Here is a 26523-nt window from a genome sequence, read left to right on the forward strand (position 1 = left end):
CTCATTTACTCAGGAGCTACTGCTGCACGTGTGCACTTGCATGTGATCCAAACGCAGCAAAATATTGTTTGATGCATCAGTAGCTCCTGACAAATATGAACCAAAACTTGTGAAATAATTGATTACATACATTTTTTTTAAAAAAAGTAAATGTCACGTTGATGGTTCATTTGAATGGCTACATTTTCACGTGACCCCCCGAGAAAAGACCAGAACCAACCACGAGTTATTTTTCAAACCTCCTGCCCTGCATATTCTTTATAATATAAACTTTTCCACTCAGAAGAAAGTCGTTCTGAGACTGTTTTCAGCTGTAGATTAATGTACATTTGATGCAGTGTGTGGGTTTGAGTCAGAATAACCTACACAATGTTTTCAAGAGAAAGATGGAAAGTGTCTGCAACAGAGTGGCTCATGGGTGTGTTTCTGTGGTGCCAACAGCAGTGTGGAGCTAAAAAATGATGCCAGTTTCTGCAGTTTACTGAATGGCCAGTAGAGGCTGATGCCTAAAGTGAGTCAGTCCCCATAGAATAGTGTTAAAATGCCCAAATGTTTACAGCCTGGTAACATGAAAACATGGCATTCTGTTAGGCATCACTGCTGCTAATTCAAGACTTTGTCATCTGACTAATACTATGGGTAAAGTGGGATTTATGCTTCTGCATTAAGTGTACGCTGTCATTATGCTGCAAACCTCCCAAAAACTTCATACAAAAGTAACTACATGTGAGCACAGCTCGCAGCGACTGTGATTGGTCCATTGCGAATCACCGTTTCCTGCTATGCATTTGCAGTTATTTCTTCTGCCACTGTTTTTCAAATAAAGAGAATGGATCAACCTGAAGAGAGAAACTCCACCGCCAACTGGTACTACACATGCAAAACTGCAGAGCGCACACGAGTCCTGGCGACAGCACCGGCCACTTATATAGGCCAAGTTGTAGGCTTTACACAGATCCAACACAGAAGTATAACTTCACTGTGGTACCAGCGGTTCTTCCCAGAACTCTTTGCACTTTGGATGACTGAAATTCTAGCATTTATTAGCTGGTATCTACACAGACCGTATAAGAGATGGACCTAGCTGCCTGTTGTTTCTGATGGCCACTAGGTGGCGATACCTGTGGTTAGAAAAAGACTTGCAGTCCTGTAGAAACCTGTGGAAAAATGACTTTTTAACTTGACCTCCTTAAAAACTTTCTTGCTGAGTTTCCAACCACTGGGTGCCGTCACAGAGTGTACCTCCATGTTTTAACTACAATCTACACTCATACTGTTCATAAAAGATGGACATAACTGCCATAATGATATTTTAGCACTTGTTGGGTTTGTTAAAAATATTTTTGTTTTGTTGCCCCAGAGGTTGCAGCCTAGATGCACCCATACAGTCTGTGGATACACAACCAATGCGATGTGTTGTCGGGGAAAAAAATATTTCCAGCTGGAAAAATTCACATGAACACCCACTCAAGTTGGAAAATAAATAATTGATTAATGAAAAAAAATGCCCCCCACCCCCCACAGAGTGACAGATTAGGTAGACAAGTTATTTATTAGCAGTAACCATGATAACAAGTCAGGTAAAGTATTTTTATGGTTTGTTTAAACACTGTGAACAACAAAATGCAGCAAATAGTCTGTGTCACATCCATGTTTGATTCCAGCTTAAAGTCAATGGAATGACTTCCCAGCTTGAGAAATCTGTTTAGGGAGCACATGAATAAAACCTCCACCCTCATCCAAATATGGTCTCTTCTGGCTCCAAAAAACCAAAATGACCAAAATGCTCTAACTTCAGAAACCAATGGGAAACCACAAGGTGGATAAGTCCATCTTTTATATACAGTCGCACACAATGTTTGTTGGGATCAATTTATTGTTGAGTTTTTTTTTATGGTATTTTAGACAGTAGGAGCATTATATGTAATTATAAAATTACTCTAAAGTATAATCAAACTTTTTCTTTAAAAGGAAATGAGTACTGTATCAAAGTATGCAGCATTTAAACAGACCTGTGTCTGAGCCTTCAGCTCCATTTAGAAAAGTGAGGTGTGTGTGTGTGTGTGTGTGTGCGCCTTTGCAAATATAAAGAAGCATGAGACAGGTTTTCTTCTTCAAATATATAATCTTAGTTCAGTCATACAGATATATACATTGTATAATAAATAATATTTATAAAAACATAACATTTACGATTATAAAATAAAAAGGGAATTATTCAACTTTAAAACATTTGTACAAAACTTTGGATATAGCAGGAAAGGTCAGGGGTGGAGGTGGGGGTTGGTGGGGTGGGGGACTGAACACAGAAAGGTAGGCCCAGGTAGGGAGGGCTGTGTAGAAGATGATGCAAACGCTAAGCTATGTCACAAAGAGAGGACAGCCTACACACTACTGGGTAACTTGTGTTTCTGTTGTTGAATATAATTAATAGGAAGCAGGTGGGACTGTCAGAACATGTTGTGTGGAAACCTCTCACAGTTTGTTCCACCATTGTGAAGAGCCAGCTTGCTGTCCGTCCGTCCATCCATCCTCTGCTGGAGTCACTTGTCTCACACACACACACACACATCCCATAGAAATCACCCGTTGTGCGCTCCATGTTCTCAGAATCAGACTTTCTTAAAACTGCATGAACTGGCAGTCTTTACAGTCCACCCACAAATCACAGCAATTATTGTCAGCGGTCTTAAAACCAATTCCTCTTGTTAAAAACTGCACGTCACAATGTGCTGACATCAGTGCCTATGAAAAACAATATTTTGATTAAATGGCAGTAAATTGTTTTTCCAATATTTCCCAAACCAAAACAGCAAGGCAGGAGTGTTTTGGAGTGTACTGACAAGAATACAAGTTCAGAAATCAACCTTCTTAAAGCCCCTGACAGTCCAACTGACTGAAAGCATGGATGGAAGGATGAGACAGCCAATCAGATCTCAGCCCATGTGGTCTCCACGTGTCGTCACATGTCCCCCTGTTTTTTGTTTTTTTCTTTTTGTTCCCAGAAATTCAGACAAAATCTTCTCTGCACTGAGTGCTCTGAGAGTGAGATAAAAAAAAAAGCCCAGAGTTAATATTAGACATGCTGAAGCTGGACTGAAGTTTGATGTATAAATTCATAAAATGACGCAGCCATAATAGGTAATCTTCACCCATATAATCTCATCTTTCTCTGGTTAGTTTTCACCCCCAGACTCCTCAACTTTGAGCGGTGACGTTGCATCACAGTTGTGGAAATGGTGAGCGATTTTCAGGGTCAGTGCAGTAACAGAGCTGTCATTTATGAGAACTGCTAGCTTGCAACCAAGAAGAATTTGCTCGCATAAACAATGTTCAAATGTTTACCACCTGGAGTTATGAATCGTGCATATAAATACATGTGTACGGGTTGTTAGTTAGCAGAATAAGCATGCCCCCTCCTGCATACCTCAAATCCTAGCTCAGTGGTAATATTTCAGAAATGTGGGGCTATAAAAATCAGACTGGCGCATATATCTTCTAGTTGACTGTCGCAGTAGAGTCAGTCAGCGGGGAGGAGGATGGGATCAGCTCAGTAGTTTAGAAAAGACAGGACTGCGGCACCTCCAGCACCTCAGTTCAGTTCAGTAGTTACAAAGTGACGGTTTCCTGGGGCTGCAGACGTGTTCAGGATCACTTCTGAGTGATGGAGCAGAGAGGTTAAGTTTTTTTTTTTTTTTTTTTTCTTAAAAAGGTAAACGAGCCGGTCTGGCTGGAGAAGTGAGGTGTTAGTTAGAAGATGCTTTTTACTCAAAAGCAAACAGTCTTTTTTTCTTTTTCTTTTACTGCATTAATCTCACATGTAAAAAGTGTACATGCCGCAAACTCTGTGCTGGCATGAAGGGTGGGAAATAAATAAAGACAAAGGGGAGGGGAGGGGTGTGATGGTCATGGCCCAATGCTGCAGGGTGAGGAACAACGGGAGAGTGGCACAACTCTAGCTTCTTCCCATGGGAGTGGACCAAATCATCCGTCAGGTCAACACGGGACACATTCTGGTCAGATATTATGTAATTATGGGCATAGTGGTTTGGAACATAGATTCTAGTGCATGATTTGTACAAAATAAATGGTACAAAAGTATCCATTACTGATGTGCCATTACCCATTAGGGCCTGAGTGTGTGCTGGTGAATATGTTTCTGACTACGTGTGTGTGTGGGGAAGCAAGGGAGTCATGCAGGAGGTGGGGAGTTCAAGGTCCAGCAGTCAGTTTGCCTCTCTTACTTGCACGTGTGCACATCATAGACACGCACACACTCCTGACAGCTGACGTAGCAGCACCAGTGGAAGATGCAGTGGCACTTCTCTTTGCGTTTCTCAGTCCGAGTGTTGTGGCCACGGCCGCAACACAGCAGGTCGCACCCCTCGATGCCGTGCGATGACACGTTGCAGGCACGGTCACGCGTCCCAAATGAGCCCGTCTCTGGGTTGGGCTCGCAGAAATTGGGCGAGCCCTCATAGTACACCAGGTCACGCTCAGTGGGGTGCTTGAAGAAGGCGTACTTGACTCGCAGGGTCTCCACCCAGCCGCGAGACTCGCGGTGCTTCTCGACCACCATCTCCGAGGCGCTGTCGTACTTGTCCTTCAGGTAGTCGCCCAGCATGCGGAAGTCCGGCTGCGCCCACCAGCACGTCTTCACCTCACAGCTGCCGGAGAGGCCGTGACACTTGCAGCGCAGGTGCATGTGGTCGAGGATAGTCTGAGAAGGGCAAGAAGAAACCAGAATAAAAATCCACATTCCTTCAAATTCACTTTAGTATTAAGGACAGCATTAGTTTAGGCAGGCTGCAATATCAGCAGATCACCTGATCGCAAGCCAGCCCATACTCATATAGTTGCTTTAGTCCACCTGCTATGCATCTGCAAGCCACTCTGCAACCCTCCTCTATCCCATCTCTTCCTTTCCTTTTTGTGCTGTTTCTCACTTAATCAATACAATATCTACTGTCACTAATGTCTGTTCTGTCCCTTAAGATTGTCTTCGTGCTCCTCTCCCCGGCTTGGCTTTCTATGTCTGCACACGGAGGAGCGGGGAGGTCTCAGAAACGAGTCGCACCTCCAAATAGAAATGTCTGCAGATGGAAATGTTAATCTTCTTTTGACTATCTTGGCTGAAATAAAGTAAAAACCACACATTTAGCAGCATCCAACATTTTTAAGCTTATAACATTTTTCTTGAGTGTGATGACTCTTGCGCAGGAAAGGAAATCTGCCTCATCCAGCTGGATTCAGGGTAGATTTCACTGACAATGCTGAATGCATAAAGAGATAGTTTTCTTCCTTAACACACAGGATGCTTTTCCGCACGTTTGGTATGCTCCAAAAAAAGGTTCACATAGCCAATAAGTGGTTAAATATGCTTCTTTTTGCAGAACTTTGGAGCTGTGCGGTGGTGAGAATTTAACTCCAGCTGTTGTTCTCTGGGAAGAAATGAGTTAAAAATGAGTTAAAGTGTGAAATGTGCTCGACTTATTCTCATAACTCTTTTGGAAGCTGCCACTGCCGAACAAGCTGTGGTGGAACAGAGATTTACAGTAAATACAGTAATACGCACCAACAACTTCACTAAAGCCTTGCAGAGGAGGCCAAGAAAAACAAGATGCCACTGGCTGCAGTTTCTTGAAGCGTTGTGCAGCTGTGACTCAGGGGGGGGCTCCATGCTGCCGCTAATTCTCTCTGAAGTCACCGGCTCACATCGTGAGTATGCTCCTGTAGGGCGTGTTTTACGTTTCTGTTTTTCGATTTTGGTGTGCTGTAATTCCACAGCTATATTTAGCTGCAGAATTCCCCCAGCTGGGGCGGAAGGCAGGTGGCTGTGGCACCTCTGGGTGAGTAGAGGGGGAGAAAAGCGGACCAGTGACATCACACCGTGAGCTTGTCATGCCAAGATCAAATCCGAGACCCTCGGGGCTAAATGATGAAGCGTGAGAGGGCCAGGTGGAGAGGACTGGAGACTCCTCTGACATTCCCTCTGTTCAGTGAGCTCCTGTGGTTGCTCTGAGTGCTCCTGTGTGCTCAGATCAAAGGGCTGTCTTGTTGCCGTGTGGTCCCTCTGTTGTGCCTCTCAGCGAGTAGCAGAGAGCCTGTTTTCTCCCAGCAGTGACAGCACCCAGTGATATTTTAAGAGTGAGCTGATTTCCTTCTTTTTTTCCCCCCCCTCGGCTCACTCGGGTTATTTGACTGTCGGGGAATTTCTCATTGGGATGCAAGGCATGAAAGGCAAGGTGTGGGGGCAAGGCGGGCAGATGAATGTTGCTTAGATCAGTAATTAACCAGTCATTCAAAGTCAAGTGCTCATTTTTCAGATGGAAACTCGGGATTGTGCGGACAAGTCAAGTGCCAAATCCATGCCTGTCACATGAGCAATCAGTCATCCTGAACTGTAACACTGCCAGTCAGGTCTTTGTCTGTTCTTTACACCAGCTTGGTTTCAATGTTGACCTTTAATTTAGGTTGTTGTATCTAACATGAGTTATTACAGAGCTGTAACAGACTTTGAGTACCTGCTGTTGTCGTGCAGAGCCATGAAGTGTTATATATCTTTACTATAGTGATCAACATGTACACAGTCCACCCTAAAAGTATTTAGATCACAGTGATTAAAGTTAACTAAAACTAACAAAACCACTAAAGTGTGTGAAAAATGTTATTACCTGGAATAACATTACAATAGTATTAATATTATTAATTACAATAATCCTGTGTGCTTACAAGCTAAACTAATGTTTGTTGAGAGAGCCACATCTGCATGACTGTGAGTCTGATTCAGAAAGTGTTGTTTGACAACTGCATGTCCAAATTAAAAATCTAAAATCACATAAACTAAAACTGAAAACTAAACAAAATAAATATATAGATAATAAATAATCCTAAAAAGATTTTTTAAAATTCCTACTGTAACTTGAAGCCTCTGCTCTTTGGTTTTCATGCCGCGCACTCCTTATTTCCAGTGATCTTTTTGGGTCCATGTGCAGTGACTTTGACCTTTGCCCCCCAGCATCAGTGCTGAACCGCACTTTGTTGCTGTGACTGAGGAAGCCAGGGTCTGAAAACTGAGGGAAAGTCTTCCGAGAAGAGTGGGAGCTGTTACAGCAGCTGGTTCATGTCTGAGCTTTTGAAAGTTTGGATATAGATGTTATGTTGAAGTACCCACATACGTTTGGCAGGGCAGTAGTTTCCATATGAAAAGTAGAAAAAATAACTGCTCTCTGCAGGTTGCTGATAGTAAATGTGTTTACCGTGCGTCCGGCCTCGTTGTTGTGCCGATTCATTGCTGATCGAGCGTCCGGACGATTCTCTCTGGCGTCTGCAAACTCCCTGGACACCAGCACCCCGAACTCTGCGTCTTCGCTGCAGCCACCCCATTTCCAGCCCTCCCCTGGGGGGCCCTTGTGGTGGGAGTCGCACCCGCACATGGTCGATGTGCCTTCAGCGCACGAGCGTGTCACTGCAAATGCAACGCCTGCTGAAGCTATAGCATGGACAAACGCTGACTCTCTGGTTGCTGAAAGAGACGGATGAAGACAGACAGACAGACGGATGGAGAAAAGGAGCGGGAAAGGAAGTGTGTCAATCTTGTGTTAAACGTAGACAAGGTGATCTTTACTACTGCCAACATCCAGACAGATGTATTGAAAGGGATACCTGCAGGCAGTAACCTTTTAACACAACATTCATCTTTGTGAAGGCTCATTAATGGACAGGTATTTGCCACTGTAAAAAACAAGCAGCCTATAGAAAAACCCTTACATATACCTTTCCATACTTAAACAATCTTTACAGAGGTTTTTTTTTTAACCAGGTGATCATCAGTGACGTGGAAGCACCACCAAGGAGCCCAAAAGCAGAGTCCCTGCAGTGACATCAGCCTATTGTAATTGTGTCAGGGGGGGCCTAATGCTCAGTGGGATCTAAGTGACCTCCTGTCATCCCTGAGGTGTGCTGCTTTGCATCTGGATAGTGTTTCAGGAATGTTGTTACCCCCCCTCCACCCATTCCTGCTCACAGCCTAAAGGCCTTCTGGTGAAACCCAGCAGTGTGTCAGGCGGTTTCTTTTTTACTCTGAGGGATGGAGTTACGCTTTCTTTGAAGACAACAGCTTATTATGTAACCAGACACCATTGTTTCACAATCACAGCACACTTACTGTGACTCGCCCATTACACTCTGCCACATATAGAAAAACACGCACTGTGGGCGTCCTGTGACATCGTTTCCAAAAACTGTGAGGCGCTTTGTAAAAATGAAAACACAAACAGAATGCAATGATTCAAAAATCTGTATTTAAATAAAAACCATACACAGACAACTAAAAAAAGAAAGAAAAATGATACAAGCAATACAATTTAAGTGGAGATTTTGTGATTTGGGAACAGAGGTTAACAGTTTCTCATCAGTTTTCATTTCACCTGCCTTTCTCCCTATGACAGCTGGGATAGGCTACCCCCCCCCCCCCCCCCCCCCCCCCCCCCCCCCCCCCCAACCCTGAACAGGATAAGTGGAAGAGAATGGATGGATGAATGGATGGATGGATGGATGGATGGAATTCCCCAAATGGTTTCACGCTGGCCGCCAAGCACTAGGACTCTTTTACCATGTCCAGAAAGTGCTTTCACATCATCTTGCTGAAATAAAGATGTTCCTTCATGAAGGTGTTACCTGGATAGAAGCAGCTCCAAAATCTGTATTCAGCATCAATGGTGCCTTCACAGATGTGCAAGTTACCCAGGCCATGTGCACTGATGCTCCACTGCACCATCGTGCAGCTTTGAACTGTGCACTGATTTTGTTGGATGTACTTTACCCAGAGGACACAGTGCACACAGGAATGCTTTGCATCCATCTTAAGTAAGCTCAGGCACAAAGGAGGTCACAATGCTTCTTTTTAATGCTCATGAACATTCAATCTTTTTTTTAGCCTTTTTGACGCACACAGAGATTTCTCTGGATTATATGAATCTGGTTGCATTCAGAGTGAGATGAGTCCCTTTTTTTGTAAACCTTTCAGGTATTTTGTTGTCACTGTCCCGGATTTTTTCCCTTTTTTTTTTTTGCATGTTTCTATTTATGAATTCAAAATGAGCATATAAAAAAATCAAATAAAAAAGGTTTCTCAATTTAAACGTTTGAACCATATTGTCTTCACAGTATTAATTACAGCATTTAAATGGTTTGCAAATCATTGTGTGCCATTTTTATTTGCATTTTGCACAGCGTCCCAGCTTTTATTTTGGAAAATAGTTTTGCAGAACAGGCTTTGAACAGCTGGAATTTCTGAATTGCACGATTTGAGTTTTGAAATTTGTATGAACACGACTGGAGTGTTAAAGTTGTATTTTGCTGACCACACTGGCAACCAGAGCTAGAAATTCTCTGATGAGTCCACTGCCAAAAACTCAATGAGACCACTTAACAAGCCACAGACAAAGTGTACAAATGTTTATCTGGAGGCTATCCACATTTCCCCACCCTCAGTTTGACTGCAATCTGTGTCACAAAACCAAAATCTCTTTTTATGTTTGGTGCTTTGAGAAAATCTTGAGAAATAGAGATGATGAAATACTAATAATCACAACTATGTTAATATTTGAACAACATCAAAATCTGATGAGTTTTGACATATTTTATTAAATTTAAAGAATAAAAACTGTGTCTACACAATTATTTTCACTGGTTATTCCTGATAAAAGTTTTCATTTAAATCCTCAATGAACAACATCAGATGACATACTGTCCTCATGTTGGGCATCCCTGCTTGCCCTGGCAAGCCTAAGTGGGCCCTCCAAAACAGGGGCCTGTGAGCCCTGGGCCCCTGGAGCTCTGGCTGTTAGCCAAGGCTAGCGCTGCTCCTGCTACCTGCTGGGCCCATCAATCCGCCTTTGTTTCCCTTGTGTCACACCGTATTATCCACACAAAGGGTCCAGCGACTCGCGCCCCCACAGCCCAGCTCTGCCCAGAGCTGGCATTCCCTAAACTCCCCGAGTCCCCCTCCTCTCCCACCAGCCACCCCTCCGCCAACACCCTGATCCGAAATCCCATACACCACCACCCACCGCAGCACCTCAACCCCCTCGCTTCCTCCAGGCATCCACCAACAGCACCACCACAGCCAACCCACAGCTTAAGGTGGCCAGGGTCCTCGTTTGGTAGCTCTTGCTTTCCCAAACACGAGCTTCCCCATTAATCACTCCCAAAGTGGCACACTCTTCATCCTTCCTTCATTCCTTCCTTCCCTCCTTCCCTCCTTCCTCTCTGTCTCTGTCCCACAGTGCACACCCGGGCTAGGTTGGGAGAGATCCCCTTTCAGCCTGTTTTCATGACAGAGTCAAAAGGGCGTGTGAATGGGGTGTCCGTGGGAGCTGGACTGTGTGAGGCGCGCACTGGCCTTCATGCACAGTAGGGGTTGAGCGGAGCCCCCGGCCCTTTTCTATTGCCTGTAATCTCATTTGGCCTCCCCTCTCCCTTTTATTTGACTGAGGAGCTTGGACTGCTCACACTGCCCATTTCTGCCCAGATTCCTTCGCCTCTGACACACAGGCTAATTCATTTCCAATCAGCAACCTCACACACAACACACAAACTTCTGCCTTTATAATTAGGGACTGGAAGGCCTTAAGCAGGACACCTGTGTGTCTTGTTTCTCACTGTCAGGTCTGGTGGGATTGCTTAATTGACACAGATAAGTGTAGGGATAGTTTACACTTAGCATTCTGCGTGCACAGCACCTGATGGATGCCTCCAGTTCATCAGCTGTCAGGTTTTGTTGATAGATTTAGCACACTGACCTTCTTTCATGTATGAGTGTGTAAACAAGGTTGGGAAAAACCAGAAAAAGGCCAATGAGTCTGAAGATAAATGCAGTATTGAAGGTAAAGATAGATGGAAGTTGACTAATGTGTCAGAGCTTGTACCTGTACTCATTTCTCACTGAAGCCAGGAAAGGTGGATATTATTGTAATTGGCCTAGTTAGTCGTTTGTCAGCAAAAGCTCGGGCAGCTCAGGCAGTGCTGAGCCTTAGGGTGCAAAGTGTTAAACGCTAGTTTTGTAACAGCTTGCAGCAGCCTTAGCTGCATTTTAGAGTTGGGTATTGTTTGGTACAGGTTATTTAGATCCCTCTAAATCATTTTTTTTCAAAAAATGGAGTAAGACTGTATGCCACTACAAAAAAATCAGCAAGAATAATATATGGCAACTTAAAAAAAAAACAGGCCTACCTTTGTCTAGGACAGGACCAAAAATGGCCAGGTTGTCCTTGATGGTGGTACAGTTCCATCGGCGGCCCCTAAACTGGTGCTGGCATTCTTGGATCCCCAGCTTGACGCCTTCAGCGACACTGGGCATAATCTCAATGTAGTTGCGACAGAAACGGAGCTGCTTGGGTACGAGGCCGGGGATAGAGCCGCACAGGATGGGTTGGGAGCCCAAAGATGAGTACTGCTGCCCGAGGGCCAGGGACCTGTGTCACAGAGAGAGGGAAGGCATCGTTAACTGAGCTCTGCCGTCCAAAATCTCCTCTTTGCACCTGTGTTAGACATACATGTGCAAGAGGACTGGGAGGAAAAAAAAAACATATTTTAATTGCACTTCTTACTGTTTCATATTTGGCAAAAGTGCCAAAAGTATCTACAGGACAAAAAGCTGTCAACATTCAACAGATTTTAGGCAAAGTTTGGCACTGCTGCTTGTGTTTTCACAACATCTGAACTTTGTCATTTTTATAGGTTTTGTTAAAAAAAAAAAAAAAGTAAATAAAACTATATATTTCTCACATTCGTTTGGTATTCTTTCAAAAACCCTTCTCTCTGCTTCCCTCACATCTTCTGTGCCCTCCATGAACTCAACTCCTCAATAGCAAGAATGGTGACCTGCCAGGGAGGCCTCCCTGAAAGGCAACCTGCTCTGTGAGAAGAGACTGCTTCTGTATTCATTAATCTCCCATTACACTGTAAATGCAGGCCTGAGAGAGGACAGTGATTCATACCTGAGTGTTTTATTGATTTATATTGTTTATACTAAGAGCTCCTCTTTATTTTATTTTATTTCCTTTTTTTTTTTCACCAGAAAGGGGAGGCTAATGGGCCCACTTCAGGGCAGGGATACAAGCTATTAGTACTGACTTCTCAAAGTGTTCCCACTTGTTAGCATGCACAGATCTGCTGATCTAACTGATAACAGACAAAGAACCTGTCTGGTTAGTTTGAGAAAAGCCCCCTCGTGTTTTCAAATATATGAAAACACCTGCCCTTGCAGTTCCATTATTAATTTGTGGTTTTCCTCTGGAGCTGATGTGTTAAGAAGGCTGATGGTGATACACAAAGAAGGCACGTCTGAAGCAACGCGCCTCACCAGAAGACTCGTGCAGATGTGTCTAAGCAGGGATTAATCACTGCAAAACAGCCGAGATCAGCATGTGTTGCCAGAAACCATTATAGTTTCACTCAGGTAATTAATTTTAATTGCTTTCAACTTCTCTTGAAATAAAAGACAGAGAGAAGACGTGTGTGTGTGTCATGCCCATGTTTTAACATGCTTTTCATGTTGACAAGCTCCAACAAAATGTAAGGTTTCTTCCAGAAGCTCTGCCGGATGCCAGATTCAAATTTCTTGTTTACTCATTTCTGTGCATAACCTTTATCGCCCTATAAAAAATACACCTTTCAGTACATACTTGCTTAACAGCTAATTGTGCTACAATATATGCATGTGATTTGAGTGTGTATAGGTTAAAGGATGTGAAGATGTGCAGCCAATTCACAGGAGTCTGCAGAGTGCAGACTCTGCAGCACTTGGCTGAGTCTGGCTGGACAACGTGGCGCTGGAGGCCCTTAGAGGATCGCGCAGGAACAATTGATGCCGATCAGATCAGAGCGTCACTCGGGATGACCTCAGGACACCCGCAGGGCGCAACCCAATCATAGCAGGCCCTGACTCTGACAGATGACTGCAGTGCAGTGCCCCACCCGAACACAAAAGTCAAGCCATTGAAGTTGCAAGGAAAAAAAAAAAAAAAATCCCCTTAGATACGTTTGCAGCTCATGTGCACTTTTGATTTCTACACATAGCTACCGCCAAAGCCCTGCCCCCACCTCTTTAAACACATTTCCCTCTCCTATACTGCTCGATCTAAGGCCAGCATTGCTACGGTAAGATTTACAAGTTTGCATTCTGGCACGTGAGACTGCTTTACTTTTACAGCCAGCCTAATGCAATACGATCGTCCCATAATCAGCTGAGCCAACTGTGTTGCTGGTATGAGGTTTGTGACTGACACAGATACACAATAAACAAATCTTATGTTTCATGTGCAAACCTGTAATGAAACCTGATCTGACACTCAGAAATTATTGAATGCTGCTATGCACAAGGAAAAATGAGCTTGCTGGCTATTAATAACTACAGAATTAACATGCTATTTTTCCCCAATTTCACGTCCCCACGCAGAATTAGTAATTTGATAGTGCTCATCAATCTCCCTTCATGTTCTTGTCTTGAGTTTACCCAAGCGAACGCAGCCACATTATCTCATCTGCCAGTCCCAATCCCACCAACACCACTGAGTTCAAGTGTTGCTGACTTCACTCCGTCTGGTGACTGAGTGACTAAGGACCTTAATTACACTGTCTGCTAGATGGGTTGCTGCCCATTAATCTCTCAGTCATGGGATATACCAGAGTGGATGATGAGCCAGTAGTTGAATGATCCCCAACAACATCAGTGTGTTACCTCAAAGACAAAACTCTCTTGCCCAAGTCAGATATCTATGAATCAGACCACTGTGGCATTCAAGAGGACGAAACTGTTTGCTGTGGTGGGCAGGATTTCTGATGGAATCAATTAGCTAACCACACGGGACTTTGCGGTGGACATAGCGTGTTTAAACAACAGGCTGTGGATCTGCCAGGCTATTTGTCCTTGTTTGCAAAGGATGTGCCTCACTTGATCCTCGTGGATAGATGAGATGAAAGGGATAACTCATTGGCTAGGTGTTAATGAGAGTTACAAGGCACATTGTGCAAACAGACACACACAGAGATGTATGCACCACAGACCACATGTGTGCAGTGCTGATCCTGCCTGCTTTGCCTCACTTCTCGGAAGCTACGCGCAACGTGTCTCAACCAAGTGAGGGAGCAGCAGATGCAGAGACCTCCTGAGAGGCAGAATGCCGGGGGAATCTGCTGCAGGGGATGAGACGAGCAGAAGAGCAGCAGTGAACGGCAGGGCTTGGCAGGTGCATGCCCGGGCACATCCGTTCGGGGCCTCTTCTGGCCTGGGGGTTTACAGCTTGGTTGGGGGTTTTCTCAGTATCTAAACCGGGCTGATGTGAAAGTATGATGAGCCACTGGAAACCACAGAAACGAAGCAAAGGAAACAAAGGGATTCCACCACACACCTTGCTGAGAAGTGGGAATTCACGCAATCAAGATTGTAACACTGTCAACAAAAACTTTTGGCTCAGTCACCCCCAATGCAATAAAATCACTACTGCAGTCTCTGCTGGGTAGGGAATTTAGGTGCAAGGATCTATTTTACTGCACCGCTCAGTTCTTAGTTTGTCTCTGAGGAAGCTCAACCTGAGTAAAAAAAAAGTGAAGGAATGTACTGTCAGAAATATACTGCGAGAGGTTTGCCTTACAGGATTCAGTGTGTAGCACGTCTGCAACAGCTTCCTATATCTAGGAGCACAAAATATACCAAGTGACCTTCTGAACTTGTTGAGCAGAACATGACATCTGACCTCACCGCCTTTAGCACCAAGCGTCCACAGAAGTTCACGACCAGGGCCAATAATAAGCATGTATCTAAGTAGCTCAGGAGTGTTGATCTCCAGCCTGTTTGGCTTGTTAAACAAATAGAGGGTCATTATAGGTTGCTGTCACTGAAGAAAAAAAATAATAATTGCAAAGGCACAGTTGAAATTTTGGGTTATTATCTCAAAATTTCAACTTACTAAGATATCTCAGCATTTCCAGTTAATTTTAAGTAAGTCAAAATTTCAAAATATGTAACTCGAACTTTGGAGACACTAACCTGAAATTCTAAAAAAGTCTGCTTTGTTTTGTCTGGAGCCAGATGTAATCAAGAGTTCTGGTTTTGTCCATGGGAGGAAAAAAAACACTGGCACTTCCATCTGCCATCTTTTTTTTTTTTTTTTTTTTGCCTGCAGCTAACCTAAGCTAATCTTTATTGATAATAATCATCTGACGGTATTAAATTATTTAAGGAATCTGGATACGTCTTTAAAAACAGGTAAGTAACCAACCTGCTTCTGTATGTTTTTAGCTTACAGCTAACAGTTAGAAATCAAAAATAACAGCTGCTTAAAAATAATCTATTTTACCTTTAATTGTTCCACCTTTGTCTTGTAGTAACAGAGAAGAGATATTTTAACATTAACTATTTTTTTCTTCAGTTTTCTCAGTGCTTTCTAGCATGTATTAGCCTGTCATTGCTGTTTTTTTGAATTGCTGTATTGATCACTTCTTGCCTAAAGGCTCAGAAACATTTTATGGTTTTTCTGAAGCTGAGATACTTTCTGGCAACCAGTGATTGATTAGTATTGGTGTCAGAAGCACAATGATCCAACCATATTGTGTTTATACGCTGGATGTTCGTCATTAATACACAGAGGAGCAGGTATGCAGAGCTAGTTGATAATGAATGTAGGCCACTGCAGTTTAATTGATGTCAGTACATTTTATTAGCTTATTAGGTTTTTGCCAGGTCAAAGTAACTATTGCAGAATATAGTTTGTAAATCTAAAGCAGCATAAATGGGAAACACTTGAATATGTGTTAATGTACCAAAGTTAGACTTAGCTGCTGTGCTTCTGTGTATTCTTCTAATGCATTTAGAGCAGGCACATTTTGCTATTTGGAAGTTTCTACTTCCAGCATATTCTTTATTCATAATGGATGGCAATAGGTGAAATGCTAAAGTTACATTAAACATATTTGCACATGTGGCAGATGTACTATGCTTGCACCCCTGCTGACAGACAATGGGACACTCTCCAGGCTATTTCTTTCTGGTCAGGAGGGCAGGTAGGACTAATGATGCATTCGTCTTCTTTATCTGTGGAGGCCTGCAATTCTGCTTGACTTTTGATGTTTTATTATTCACGCTGACTCATTAACGATGAATCAGATAGTTCTCCTCTCAGGCACTGAATTAGGAAAGAGCAATATACAAATCTTTATTATTCCTACAATTGCTTAAAAGCATTTATAAGAAATGTGAAAGATTCATCATTTACATCCAGAAATGATGCTTTCTTCAGACTTGATAAAAAGCTATGGAAATCCAGTGTATATGCTCTTAGTGAGAATTGATCATAGGTACCGAGGCCAGCGATAACTACTGGCTAAAACTTTGTCAAATCAAGTTAGATTGAAGTGAAGAAAAGCCCAGGAAATGGAAGTATTTCACTTTCACTTCTGATTGGTTGGCAAGCATAGACACAGTCAGGATTTGTGAATATTAAAACCATCAATAAATAAATTAAAACAATTATGGGACTATTTCTTGGCTTAATATATATATATGTATATATCCCTTGTTTTACTGGTGCCCAGTAGTATGCAATGCACAGTTACTGCCACAAGGTGCTTGGAATGCACATGGAAGCTGTTTGCTAACCAACAACTAGCAGACATCAAACCAATAAAACGTGCACGGAGCAGTGAGGTTAGATGCTACGCCCAGTCGAAACACGCAAACCATCAGTTAAAAAAGAGTGCAAACTCTAGAAAGTAAAGTTTGCATGTCTTAAGTCTAAAAAACAACACTCAGTCATTGGATACTGGAGGATGCTGGAGGATGCTGGAGGATAATGGAATGGCGTGAGCGAGTGTTGAGGAATAGTCGAATAATTCCCAGTGAAAAGAAGCCCATCGTTACTAACCACTGCCAGCTCTCTTCAGGAGCTCTTTATAGCAGGCAGACTCCTCCACTGTACAAAATGAAAACTTGAACCCTTGACCTGCTCTGATGGAATTAAACAAATGTTCATACATGAACTGCGGAGAACATTAGGAGAATCATGCTAGGATATTTTTTATATAGTTTGCTTCTGATATGTTCACAGTACTAGAAATATTCCACGTAATTTATGCCTAGACACTATAAGAAATGGATACAGCTGCTGGCTCTTAAAAGTGAATCAACATGAAAACTGCTTTCTTTTAATGGTCACCAGCAAGCAGCTCCTCTGGTGGCAAAAGAGTTGTGGTTCTGCAGAGGTCTATGGGGAAGCTGGCCTCCACTCCCTTTCTCTGTGACCTCAGTAAACATTTTCCTGATGACTTTATGGACACCTTCACTAATTTGAGGTCATACTAAAGACAACATGAAGCTAATTTTTTAAATCATGGTCATTAATGGAGTCAGAAAGGACGATTATTATTTTTTTTTTCTAAGCTCCAGAGACAATTATCCAGGGTATGCTCATTGGCTAACATCTTGCGAATTGCGAGTCATTAGCCAATGAGCGTGTAACAGTCAGATGCACCCCTGCTTTTCATGTTGAGCAAAAACTTCCCTAACCACTGGGTGGCATTGCTTTTATAATGGTTATGGATTTAGGTGAAGGAGCTGCCCAGATAAAGCGTACAGGATGCAACACGTCCCACATTGTTAGCTATGCTTTTTGCACATCGGTACAATCGATATCACATTTTTGTGTTATGGAGCGCAAATTAGACATTTGTTCTCACATGCACATTAGTCACGTCCTAGAAACGTTGAGGGCTGCAGTGCATGTGAAAAGCTGCTTTTGTGCTCCAGATGTTTCTTTAACATAGCCTGGCCTTGAACTGCAGCGTTTGGTTTGCCGGTGTTGTGCCAAAAAGTGATCGTCTGCCAAAAAGTGATTGCCAGACAATGATTGCCCATATTTAAACTGTTGTAAATGACTTGCTGACCTATAATCTGTGAAAGATATGTCAAACATATCTCTCCTGAATGATATCAAGTCATTTTGAGTAAGAAACAACATTTCTGTCACAAGGTAGAAGCTGCAATCAGTTTTTGGCAGCGACTTTTATATATTCTTTATTTATCAGGTTAAAAACTGTGATTGGCCAGATTTTAAAGAGATATCTGGACAAGAGGGCAGCGCAAATCAGAACAAATATGACATTACACTCTATATAGATATTTTAAGTGACCAAAGAGGACTGGATTTATTATAATGTATGTGCAATAATGCAGAGTCATAAACATACTTGAATAACAGGTCATTTCTTCATTTTATATTTAAGCCCTTCATAAATCCTATTGACTACACTCTATTCACCAATATAAGCAAAGACATTACACATAAAAGCACATAGAAACATCAAAAATCAATTTCTGGCAGACGATCACTTTTTGGCACAACACCGGTCTTCTTTCTCAACTTGTTATCTACCTGTTATTGTTACCAGCGCACCCTAATATATCACTCTGAAATCAACCCTGATGTGTTCCAGTTGTTGTTAGCCATGTCTGAATAAGTTAACTTATTTTGTATATTATAGTTGTTTTGTTAGCGTATGCTGGGTCTGTGCCTGAAGCGCAGAGTCCCATGTGCGTTCTGTCACTTCTTCTGTGAGACGCTCCTCTGCTTCAGCAGACTGCAAGAATGCCGTTTGCATTAAACTCCAGTCTACCTCTGATATACTTCTATATGTTGATGCTGCAGCTCAGCTTGTGAGATTTGCCTGGAGGATGTCATGTTGCTAAATGAGGCCCTTGTAAGAGCAGTTGGCGCAGTGCACTGAAAATGCTGCCATCGGTATCTCATCTATGAATCCCCTAACAGAATCCACAGAGAGGTAAAGACGCTCGAAAGAGAGTAAGTGGGCCAAGGAAAGTTGCCGGCTTTGCCCAAGGATGGGACTTTTCCTGGTGGAGGCTGGAATGCAAAGCTGCTGTCTGTGTTTTGTTGTCTTCTCTTTTTCTTTGGCACACTTTTGATTTGTAGTCCAACAGCTCCTGGCTGATCAGATAAAAAATGACAGGACCCCTGAAAAATGTTCCAACCTGTTCTTTCTATCTACCTCCTTCTACCTCCCCTCCTCTCCGAGCTCTCTGCAGTCTGCTGCAGAGCGTGCAGAGTTGGGACAAGGAGCCCCTGCAGTCACAAGTATGGAGACGTGCAGAGGGAAACTGAACAGGGTGTAAACTTGTGAACCTCCCTGTCAGGAAGGGAATGAGAGCAGCAGTAGCTCTGCGCTGGAGAGTATAAGACACTGATAAATGCATGTCGGACTGGGAACTCGGTGCCTTTCTCTGCAGTCTGAACTGTTGTCTTGAGAGGACAGAGCTTATTTGAGTCTTGAGGGTGTGTGTGTGTGTGTGTGTGTGTGTGTGTGTGTGTGTGTGTGTGTGTGTGTGTGTGTGTGTGTGTGTGTGTGTGTGTGTGTGTGTGTGTGAATGAACCCCAACTCAAACAGCACAGCACATCGTCCCCTGCTACTGTTCATAAGAGGCAGCTTGTTGGCACTGCTGCTTAAATTGTCAGCGGTAATGCATCCCATGCAAATCATAACTCATGACGGATTGTTTGAAATCTTCTACTGTATGTCAGGAATTTCAGTGTGGTTATTCAAACACCACAAAGTGGCTTTAAACATAATTAAAAAATAACTGCTTTTTTACAAACTCGTAGCTGGCGGATTTGAAAAAAAAAAGGGACATTCTTGGGGTGAAACCTTGTAATGAATGCCCATCAGTTTGCACACGCTTCACTCAGCAGTGGTACTGCAGCCTGAGACCCTGCACCACTACTCTGGATCTGCTGTTGCAGGGCCATGCAATCTGTATGCATCTTTAGGAAACCAACTGCCATATATATTTTTGTTGTATCAATCTGGTAACCCATTGGCTAATCTGGTGGTTTAACCTCTCTAGCGGCGTTTTATTTTTCAAGGCTGTTGTTGTGGTCATGATAGAAAATCAAAATAATATATAATAATAAAAAAAAAAAAAGTTAACAAAAAAGGTGAATTGATGTCAGAAAATATCTGCTGGTTCTGAGATTGTATTTCAGCTAATGCAGTCCCTCTTTTGCTGTCTACCCGCGAGCAACTAGGTACTGAAAATCGTATCCCTCTTTTGACATAATGTTTAACTTTATGATACATGGGCCAAATTTGTCCCTCTGCATATCACTTTATAGGTCTGTAATATATTTTGGCCTGCCTAATTATAGCTGTGGTCTGCACAGACAGTTTCCACTGAAGTGGGAGGCTGAGTTGCCTACATCTTTACAAACTTTACTGACTGCCAAATACTAAATACTACCAGTAGCTGTCACAGTAGCTGTCATGTTCAGGCCTGTCACATTCAGCTGCCTGTGCGGTGACCTTCATGTGGAACAGTAATTAAAATAAATTAGTTTGCTTGACAAAATGTTATAAAGGTGAATAAGCTTTTTTTTGTGGACTGGCTGAGGGATTTATGTAGACCAAACTACATGTCAGATATGACACACATGTTTCACAGGAAATTAACTGTTTTGTGCATAAAGCCTGCATGTCTACAGGCCCTTGATGTGACTCCAATTTCTCAGTGAGAGCCTGATTTAAACTGAATTTGAAACCCCTCTTCTCAGATGAATTTCTTGTAGGAACATCAAGGTTATATACACATTTGAGATTCTGAAAAGGAAGCGATCACTACTGAGATATTGTCACCGGTACTGAAAAGCTTGAAATGAAACCCACCCCTACCCTGATTCACTGGCTCATTGTTTTTTTGTTTGGAGATACATTTTTGTGGTTGCAAGGACAGAAGACTTTCTATTTGAAATTGGACCCCTTCTAATTTTGAATAATAGTCTTCTCAGCCCTTTCTCACTGCATCTGTTAGGCTGACCTGGTCAGTGACCTGAGGGCTTTGACTGAACATAGGCTGCACAGGTGTGATCAGCACATCTTTGTTACTGACCCTGTGTGTCAGGGAAATTGCTTGCCACTAATAATTGACCTCTGTAACAAGCCACAGAGGTGAGATCAGTCAGGTAATGAAGACTTTAAACAATGTGTGCATGTGCGCCTCCACACGTGTCCTCTAATGATCTCTTCGCCACTGGCTGTTGCTGTTTTCCCTTTGAGTAACTGTGCTGCCCTGTGGTTTAAAGCAGCTAATAGCCGTGCACCAGGGGGACTTTGTCATTTCCTACAAGAGCACATTGCGTGTCCTTTGATGGTGGGTGAAGATTAGGCCTTGCCTTCACTGCTTTGAAATACCACTCTCCTTTGAACCGCTCACCTAGCTTGGCTTTGCCTGGATGGTGTCATCCCACAAGTTTGTTTGCCTAAGTTAGTTTTGCAATGTTTGGTGAAGTAGTCTTCGATCAGAACTTAATGGTAGCAATCTCTCATTGACTGTAAGTCCAGGGAAAGACTAGCACATTTTTAATACTGTTACATTATTAATGACTGCGTAAAATAAGTTTAATCAAATCAAAATGTTCCTTATTTTCTGACACATATGCACTATTATAAGAGAGTTTTTCCTGGATTCCTCGACCTTTGGAGGTGACTGTGCACATAAACAGAATTAATCCACATATAGTTAATTCAGTGAGTCTGTGTTACAATCCTCAGTAGTTACTTTATGTATTTTCCTTTTATTTCTGGAAATTTGATAAATGCTATTCATTTTATCTTTGAGTAAATGAAGCCACAACTTAAAAAAATGGTTGTAAATATAATTTTTTCACCCCTGGGAGAACTAAAACTTTACTGGGTGCCAAACTTTTGTATATGTAGGAAAAAAAAAACAGTACAGTGGCTGATGCTCATATGGAACCCTCTGCTTATGAGGGGCAGCCAATCAGAAGAAAGTAGGCTTAAAAGGAGAGAAGCTAAAATGGCTTGTTTTTAAAAGGCAGTGCATGAATTGTGACGCATTGTAAGTCCAAGAATATCTGTGTGGAGCTGGAAGTGAGCAAGACAGGTCCCTTTAAAACCTACGCAGAGGTAATACATCTGCTTTCGGATTCTTGTTATGCATAACATAACGTGTTATGCATTGTTATGCCCTTGTTATATATAAAACAAGTGTCTCTGCAGAGACATTTCTCTAAATTACCTTTGACCCTGGCCCTGTGGCAGCCATCAGCCGTTCATAATGAAACCCTGAAGTTTCGTATGAATTACGTTCTTCTGGATTTTCCTGCTCTTTTCTCTACCCTCAACTCCAGAATAATACCCGAACATCCTTGATCTTTTCACACAAGACTTGCAGGCGGGAGGATTTTCTCATAGTAAGAATCATTTAAGTGACCCTTTTGCCAGCGGTAGGGGTTTTTGGAGTTAGATTGAAGGTGGTGGGGGGTGTCACAGTCAGATAATGACATTCCTGAGACCAGGAGATGGACTCTAGAGCCCCATTTAAGCTGCTCAGGTTAAGGAGATCTTGAGAGGTACGCCACTGATATTATTGAGGCCCCAGCAGTTTCCAAAACTTCCACAAGTATTGCAGGAAGTTGTCTGTATCCGTGAAATTCTCCAAAGGTTGATTAAAGGGCATTAAATGTATAATTTGGCACTTTTAACAAATTGAATTTGTTGTTTTTTTCTTATGTTAATGTTGCTTTATAGTGCAATCATAATGTAACACCGTCAATAATTTTTCACCTGAATGGAAGCTGGTCAGCTGGGGTTGCACTGATTTTCAGCATCAGGAAAAGGTGATTTTCAAAACATGTAACAGACTCTTACGTCATTCCTTTATCTTTCTTTCCATGTCCTTTCCCTGCTTCTTCCTCCCTGCCATTGTTCTCTATTTGATTTCAGCTCTCACAACAGCAGCTCTGTAAATTTAAAGTAATCTTTTAATGACAAAGAGTGCGGACAAAATTGACAAGAGGTGTTCAACGTCTCTGCTTTCTCATGTGGATTTAGCAGCGGTGATGATAACAGAGGATCAGGAAAATAGCAGTTATTGGATTTGAACATCTTGTGGCCGAGTTAAAACCGATAATCACTGCTGGTGCTTGATGGCTGGAGTCAGTTCAGCTGAGGTAATTCATCGCTGAGAGTGGCTGTCATCATTTGCTTACATCTATCACTGCTAATGCAAGGAAAACAAACACGCTGCTGGCTGCTGTTCTGAAACTCGATGAGATGCCACGCTGCGCAAACGCACGATTAGGAGTATTAACAAAGCTGGTGTTTAATAAGAGCAACATATTACATCATCATTCTTGGGTTAAAAGGTGAAACTGAAGCACAAGCTGTAAGTCTAATAATAAGATCTTTTATTTCATTTTCCTGAACCAGAAAGAAAGGACGGTGTTGTCAGATAATTGGACAGAAACACTGTGGAACCTGCGGATTATGTGAAGTCACATCTTAGCGTTAAGCTGTTATGAATTCTCTCAAAACTTGATGTACAAATTCACTGTTTTTCCAAACATTCTCGCATTTCAAGAGTTCACTGCTCTGTCTTTCCAAGCCCATCTCATTAGTTTGCTAGGCCTTTTCACTCCACCACACCTCATCCATGTCCACGCATATGTGCATATCACTGCAGTTATTTATGCTCTGTTTTATTTTCAACACCCCATCTTGTAAGAAAAAAAAAAAAGCTGCCAGGCATAAGCAGTCAAAAACTCCTCTTCCCTCCAACCTGTCCCACCTTGGCCGGAGAATTTATGGCCAAGTCATCGCCCCTGAGACTGAAGCTGAGAAGAGGCTGCCCGGGCCCTCGCTGAAACTCAGCACCCTCTTGTTTTTGATGCACCAGCTCGTTTTGTCTCCTTTTTGAACATACTCCATACTGTGGGGATGATGCCACTGACAGTACTACTTGACACCCATTCCTCAGCACCCGTCCAGTCACCTGAAGCTACCTGTTTCATCTTAAACCCCCCTGGTAACATCTACCCCAGCCTGCACTTCACAATTTGTTACCCAAATCAAAGGTAGCGTGCATTGTTAAGGTTCAGATATTACACCAGTGTCATGTAAGCTCCTTGAACAGAACAGCTGCAGGTAATTCACAGAGAGCGAGAATCCCATGCTCTTTGTCACTGTTGTCTTATGGTTCTTGCTGAATCCGGGAGTGGGTGTAAAGTCCTCTTTGCCATTAACACTTCAGCCCTGTGGCCTGTGTGCTTGGCAGCTGCCTGCTCTGTAAATGAAACCAGAAGATGCTCGCGGTTTGGACGACACCACGGTGGGACCACATGCTAGTTGGGCTACTAAAGTGCAGTAGCTCTGACAAGTATTGTGTCGGGTGCCAAAAGAGCTTTGTCATACGCCCACGCAAATATCTCCAAAATAGAAGCTTTATGTTACAAAAGGAGACCAGGAGCTATGAGGTCAGCTGCATGTAGCTGAATCTGTAATGAGATAAACCTCTAAATTTCAGTTGCTGGTGCCAAAAGCGATCTGGGATAATTTAACAAAGAGTAAAACCCTGCGGCACCTAAACATATTGTCTCCTCACAAATCCGTAGTGGAGGGGGTGAATTGCACTGCAATTGAAGCAAAATGCCCAAAATGGACTGATTTAAACACGAGTACACTGTGGTAAACCGCAAATTTGTAGTATTTTTTTTTTTAATTGTGTGGAACTTTGTCAGTGCCCAAAAAATTTTTTGATTCACTTCACGGCAGTTTTTTTTTGGGGGGGGGGGGGTTGAATGTAGAACAGTGACGCACAATAGCAAACAAAACCAAATGACGCTGATCTTATAAGCCATTATTGTTGTACTTCCTAAGGCACTTCTAAAATTATATGGTTGTATTTCAGAAAAGAAATTAATTATTGTTTATAAACAGGGGGCTGTTTTTTGAGGCTTTGTTGAGTTTTCATGCGCAGCATCAGTCCTGTCATTGTCCTTGAGTGAAAGACACAATTTATGTGATTATGAATGACTTTCAGTGTTATGAGTTCATCTTTGGCGACTGACAGTTGATATCAGCTCGGTGACCACTCGCTGAAATCTTTTTTTTTTTTTTTTGTAAATTCAAAAAAGACATCTGCGGTTTGAATCATTTAAACTAAAAATTCATCCTCTTTGCATCATAACATACTCCAATGTGATAAATAGACCTGAGTGTAGAGGGGAAAAGAACGGCAAGCCTTTTCCGTTACACTAGTATTTGAGGTTAAGATTCTTTGGACTGGGCTGGAGAACATTTTTCCACGCAGTCTTACTGAAAGTGCACATTCTGCCCTCTCAGAAATGATCATTTGACCAAAAAAAGTCTGTCTCTCTCTCTCTTTATGCAGCTATAGGGTCTGATGCTGAAACTGTGGGTTTGTACTCACCACCAGATGGGATAGCCTCCAAGCACCCGTGAGCTGGACAACCACACACACATCAAATATCCAATCAGATACAAATCCATGAGGTAAGCCTTGTAGTGTGTGAGAGGGTAAGTGGATCAATACATAGAACTTCCAGTAGGCAGTGAAGAAGAGTTTCCAGGAAGAGAAGCTTTAGGGCAGCTTGATTGTTGAATGAGGGGAAAATTAAAATGATATTGAAAAAAAAATCTTCCTCCTGTTTTCCCCCCTTCTTTGAGTCGGGCCAGGAAAGTGTGTCTGTCTCCTAGTAGTTAAGAGAATAAGTGTCTCTTACACACATGCACACACGCTCCTACCCGTCCTCTCTTTCCCTCCCTCTCTCTGAGGTTCTTCCCTAAGGTAGATATATTTTTCTCTCTCTCTCTACTTTTTTCTCCCTCAGGATGCCTCATCCACAGGCCCAATATTAAGAGGGGGGAGCAGCAGGGGGAGAACGAGGTTTGGAGATGTCAGCTGGCAAGCCAATCACAGAAGATGGCCTTAGGTTACGAAAAAAAAAATTATTATTCGTTCCCATCTGTCAATCACACGCCACCCCCTGGTAATGTGAAAAAGAAAGGAAAGAGTGAAAAGAGAGAGGGAGGGAGAGAAACGAGAGAAGGAGGTATAGGGAGGGACACATGAAAAAGGTAGAGCCGAGTTGTTGCTCAACTTGCTTAATCCGGGGATCATCGGGGGAAAAAAATGATCCCCCAAAGTGGTTTGGAGGTAGGCGACGTAAGCCGGCTCCAGCCCAGGAGGAGCCTCGCACACGCTGACATACATGTTGACACATTGATTTTTTTGGGGTTGTGCCCTGACTAATTGATCCGGATATATGTGCATACAGTGCGCAGACACACATGTCAACACACGCATAATCTCCCTCCCACTCATGGGCACATATACAGTGAATTTTCTAAATTGCTGTCCGCCCTCCCCAACAGGGGAGGACATAAAAGGGAACACAATAAAGCCATAAACTGTGGCGGTTGCTGGGCCAGGCATGCAGGGGTTATATGCTTCAGCGGCCCAAAGGCGACACATTTTACATCAATACTATTGTCATTCTGATGGGCTGTGGGGCAAGCAGCCGTGGGACAGGGGAGGAGGAGGGGGGCAGAGGCGAGGGAGATAGGGTGCAAAGGAGGAGGGTGGGATGCTTGTGATGGACTTAGCCTGAAGTAACCACGCATTTGATTCACATACAA

General features: G+C 42.8%; 1 protein-coding gene across 2 annotated transcripts; it reads right to left on the reverse strand.

The window, feature by feature from the left end:
• Positions 1–2384: 2384 nt before the first annotated feature.
• On the reverse strand, positions 2385–25584 carry wnt3 (wingless-type MMTV integration site family, member 3). Of its 2 annotated transcripts, XM_030755082.1 has the most exons (5): positions 25295–25584; positions 11236–11477; positions 7260–7525; positions 4245–4720; positions 2385–3039 (listed from the first exon to the last, which is right to left on the reverse strand). In XM_030755082.1, the coding sequence occupies exons 1-5, from the start codon at positions 25372–25374 to the stop codon at positions 2937–2939; spliced, it is 1167 nt and encodes a 388-aa protein (XP_030610942.1). In that variant the 5' UTR covers positions 25375–25584; the 3' UTR covers positions 2385–2936. The 2 variants fall into 2 exon arrangements, with proteins under 2 accessions (XP_030610942.1, XP_030610944.1); XM_030755084.1 differs by lacking the exon at positions 2385–3039 and having other exon boundaries at positions 3825–4720.
• Positions 25585–26523: the final 939 nt, after the last annotated feature.

This window comes from Archocentrus centrarchus, chromosome 19, assembly GCF_007364275.1.
Source record: "Archocentrus centrarchus isolate MPI-CPG fArcCen1 chromosome 19, fArcCen1, whole genome shotgun sequence".
Taxonomy (NCBI): Eukaryota; Metazoa; Chordata; class Actinopteri; order Cichliformes; family Cichlidae; genus Archocentrus; species Archocentrus centrarchus.

Excerpts from the sequence above, each read along its gene's own strand:
- wnt3 (XM_030755082.1), bottom strand. The coding sequence starts at position 25,374 with ATGGATTTGTATCTGATTGGATATTTGATGTGTGTGTGGTTGTCCAGC. Across the intron at positions 11,478-25,294 it reads GGAGGCTATCCCATCTGGTG|GTCCCTGGCCCTCGGGCAGC; the intron begins GTGAGTACAAAC and ends TCTGTGACACAG. Across the intron at positions 4,721-7,259 it reads ACAACGAGGCCGGACGCACG|ACTATCCTCGACCACATGCA; the intron begins GTAAACACATTT and ends TGCCCTTCTCAG.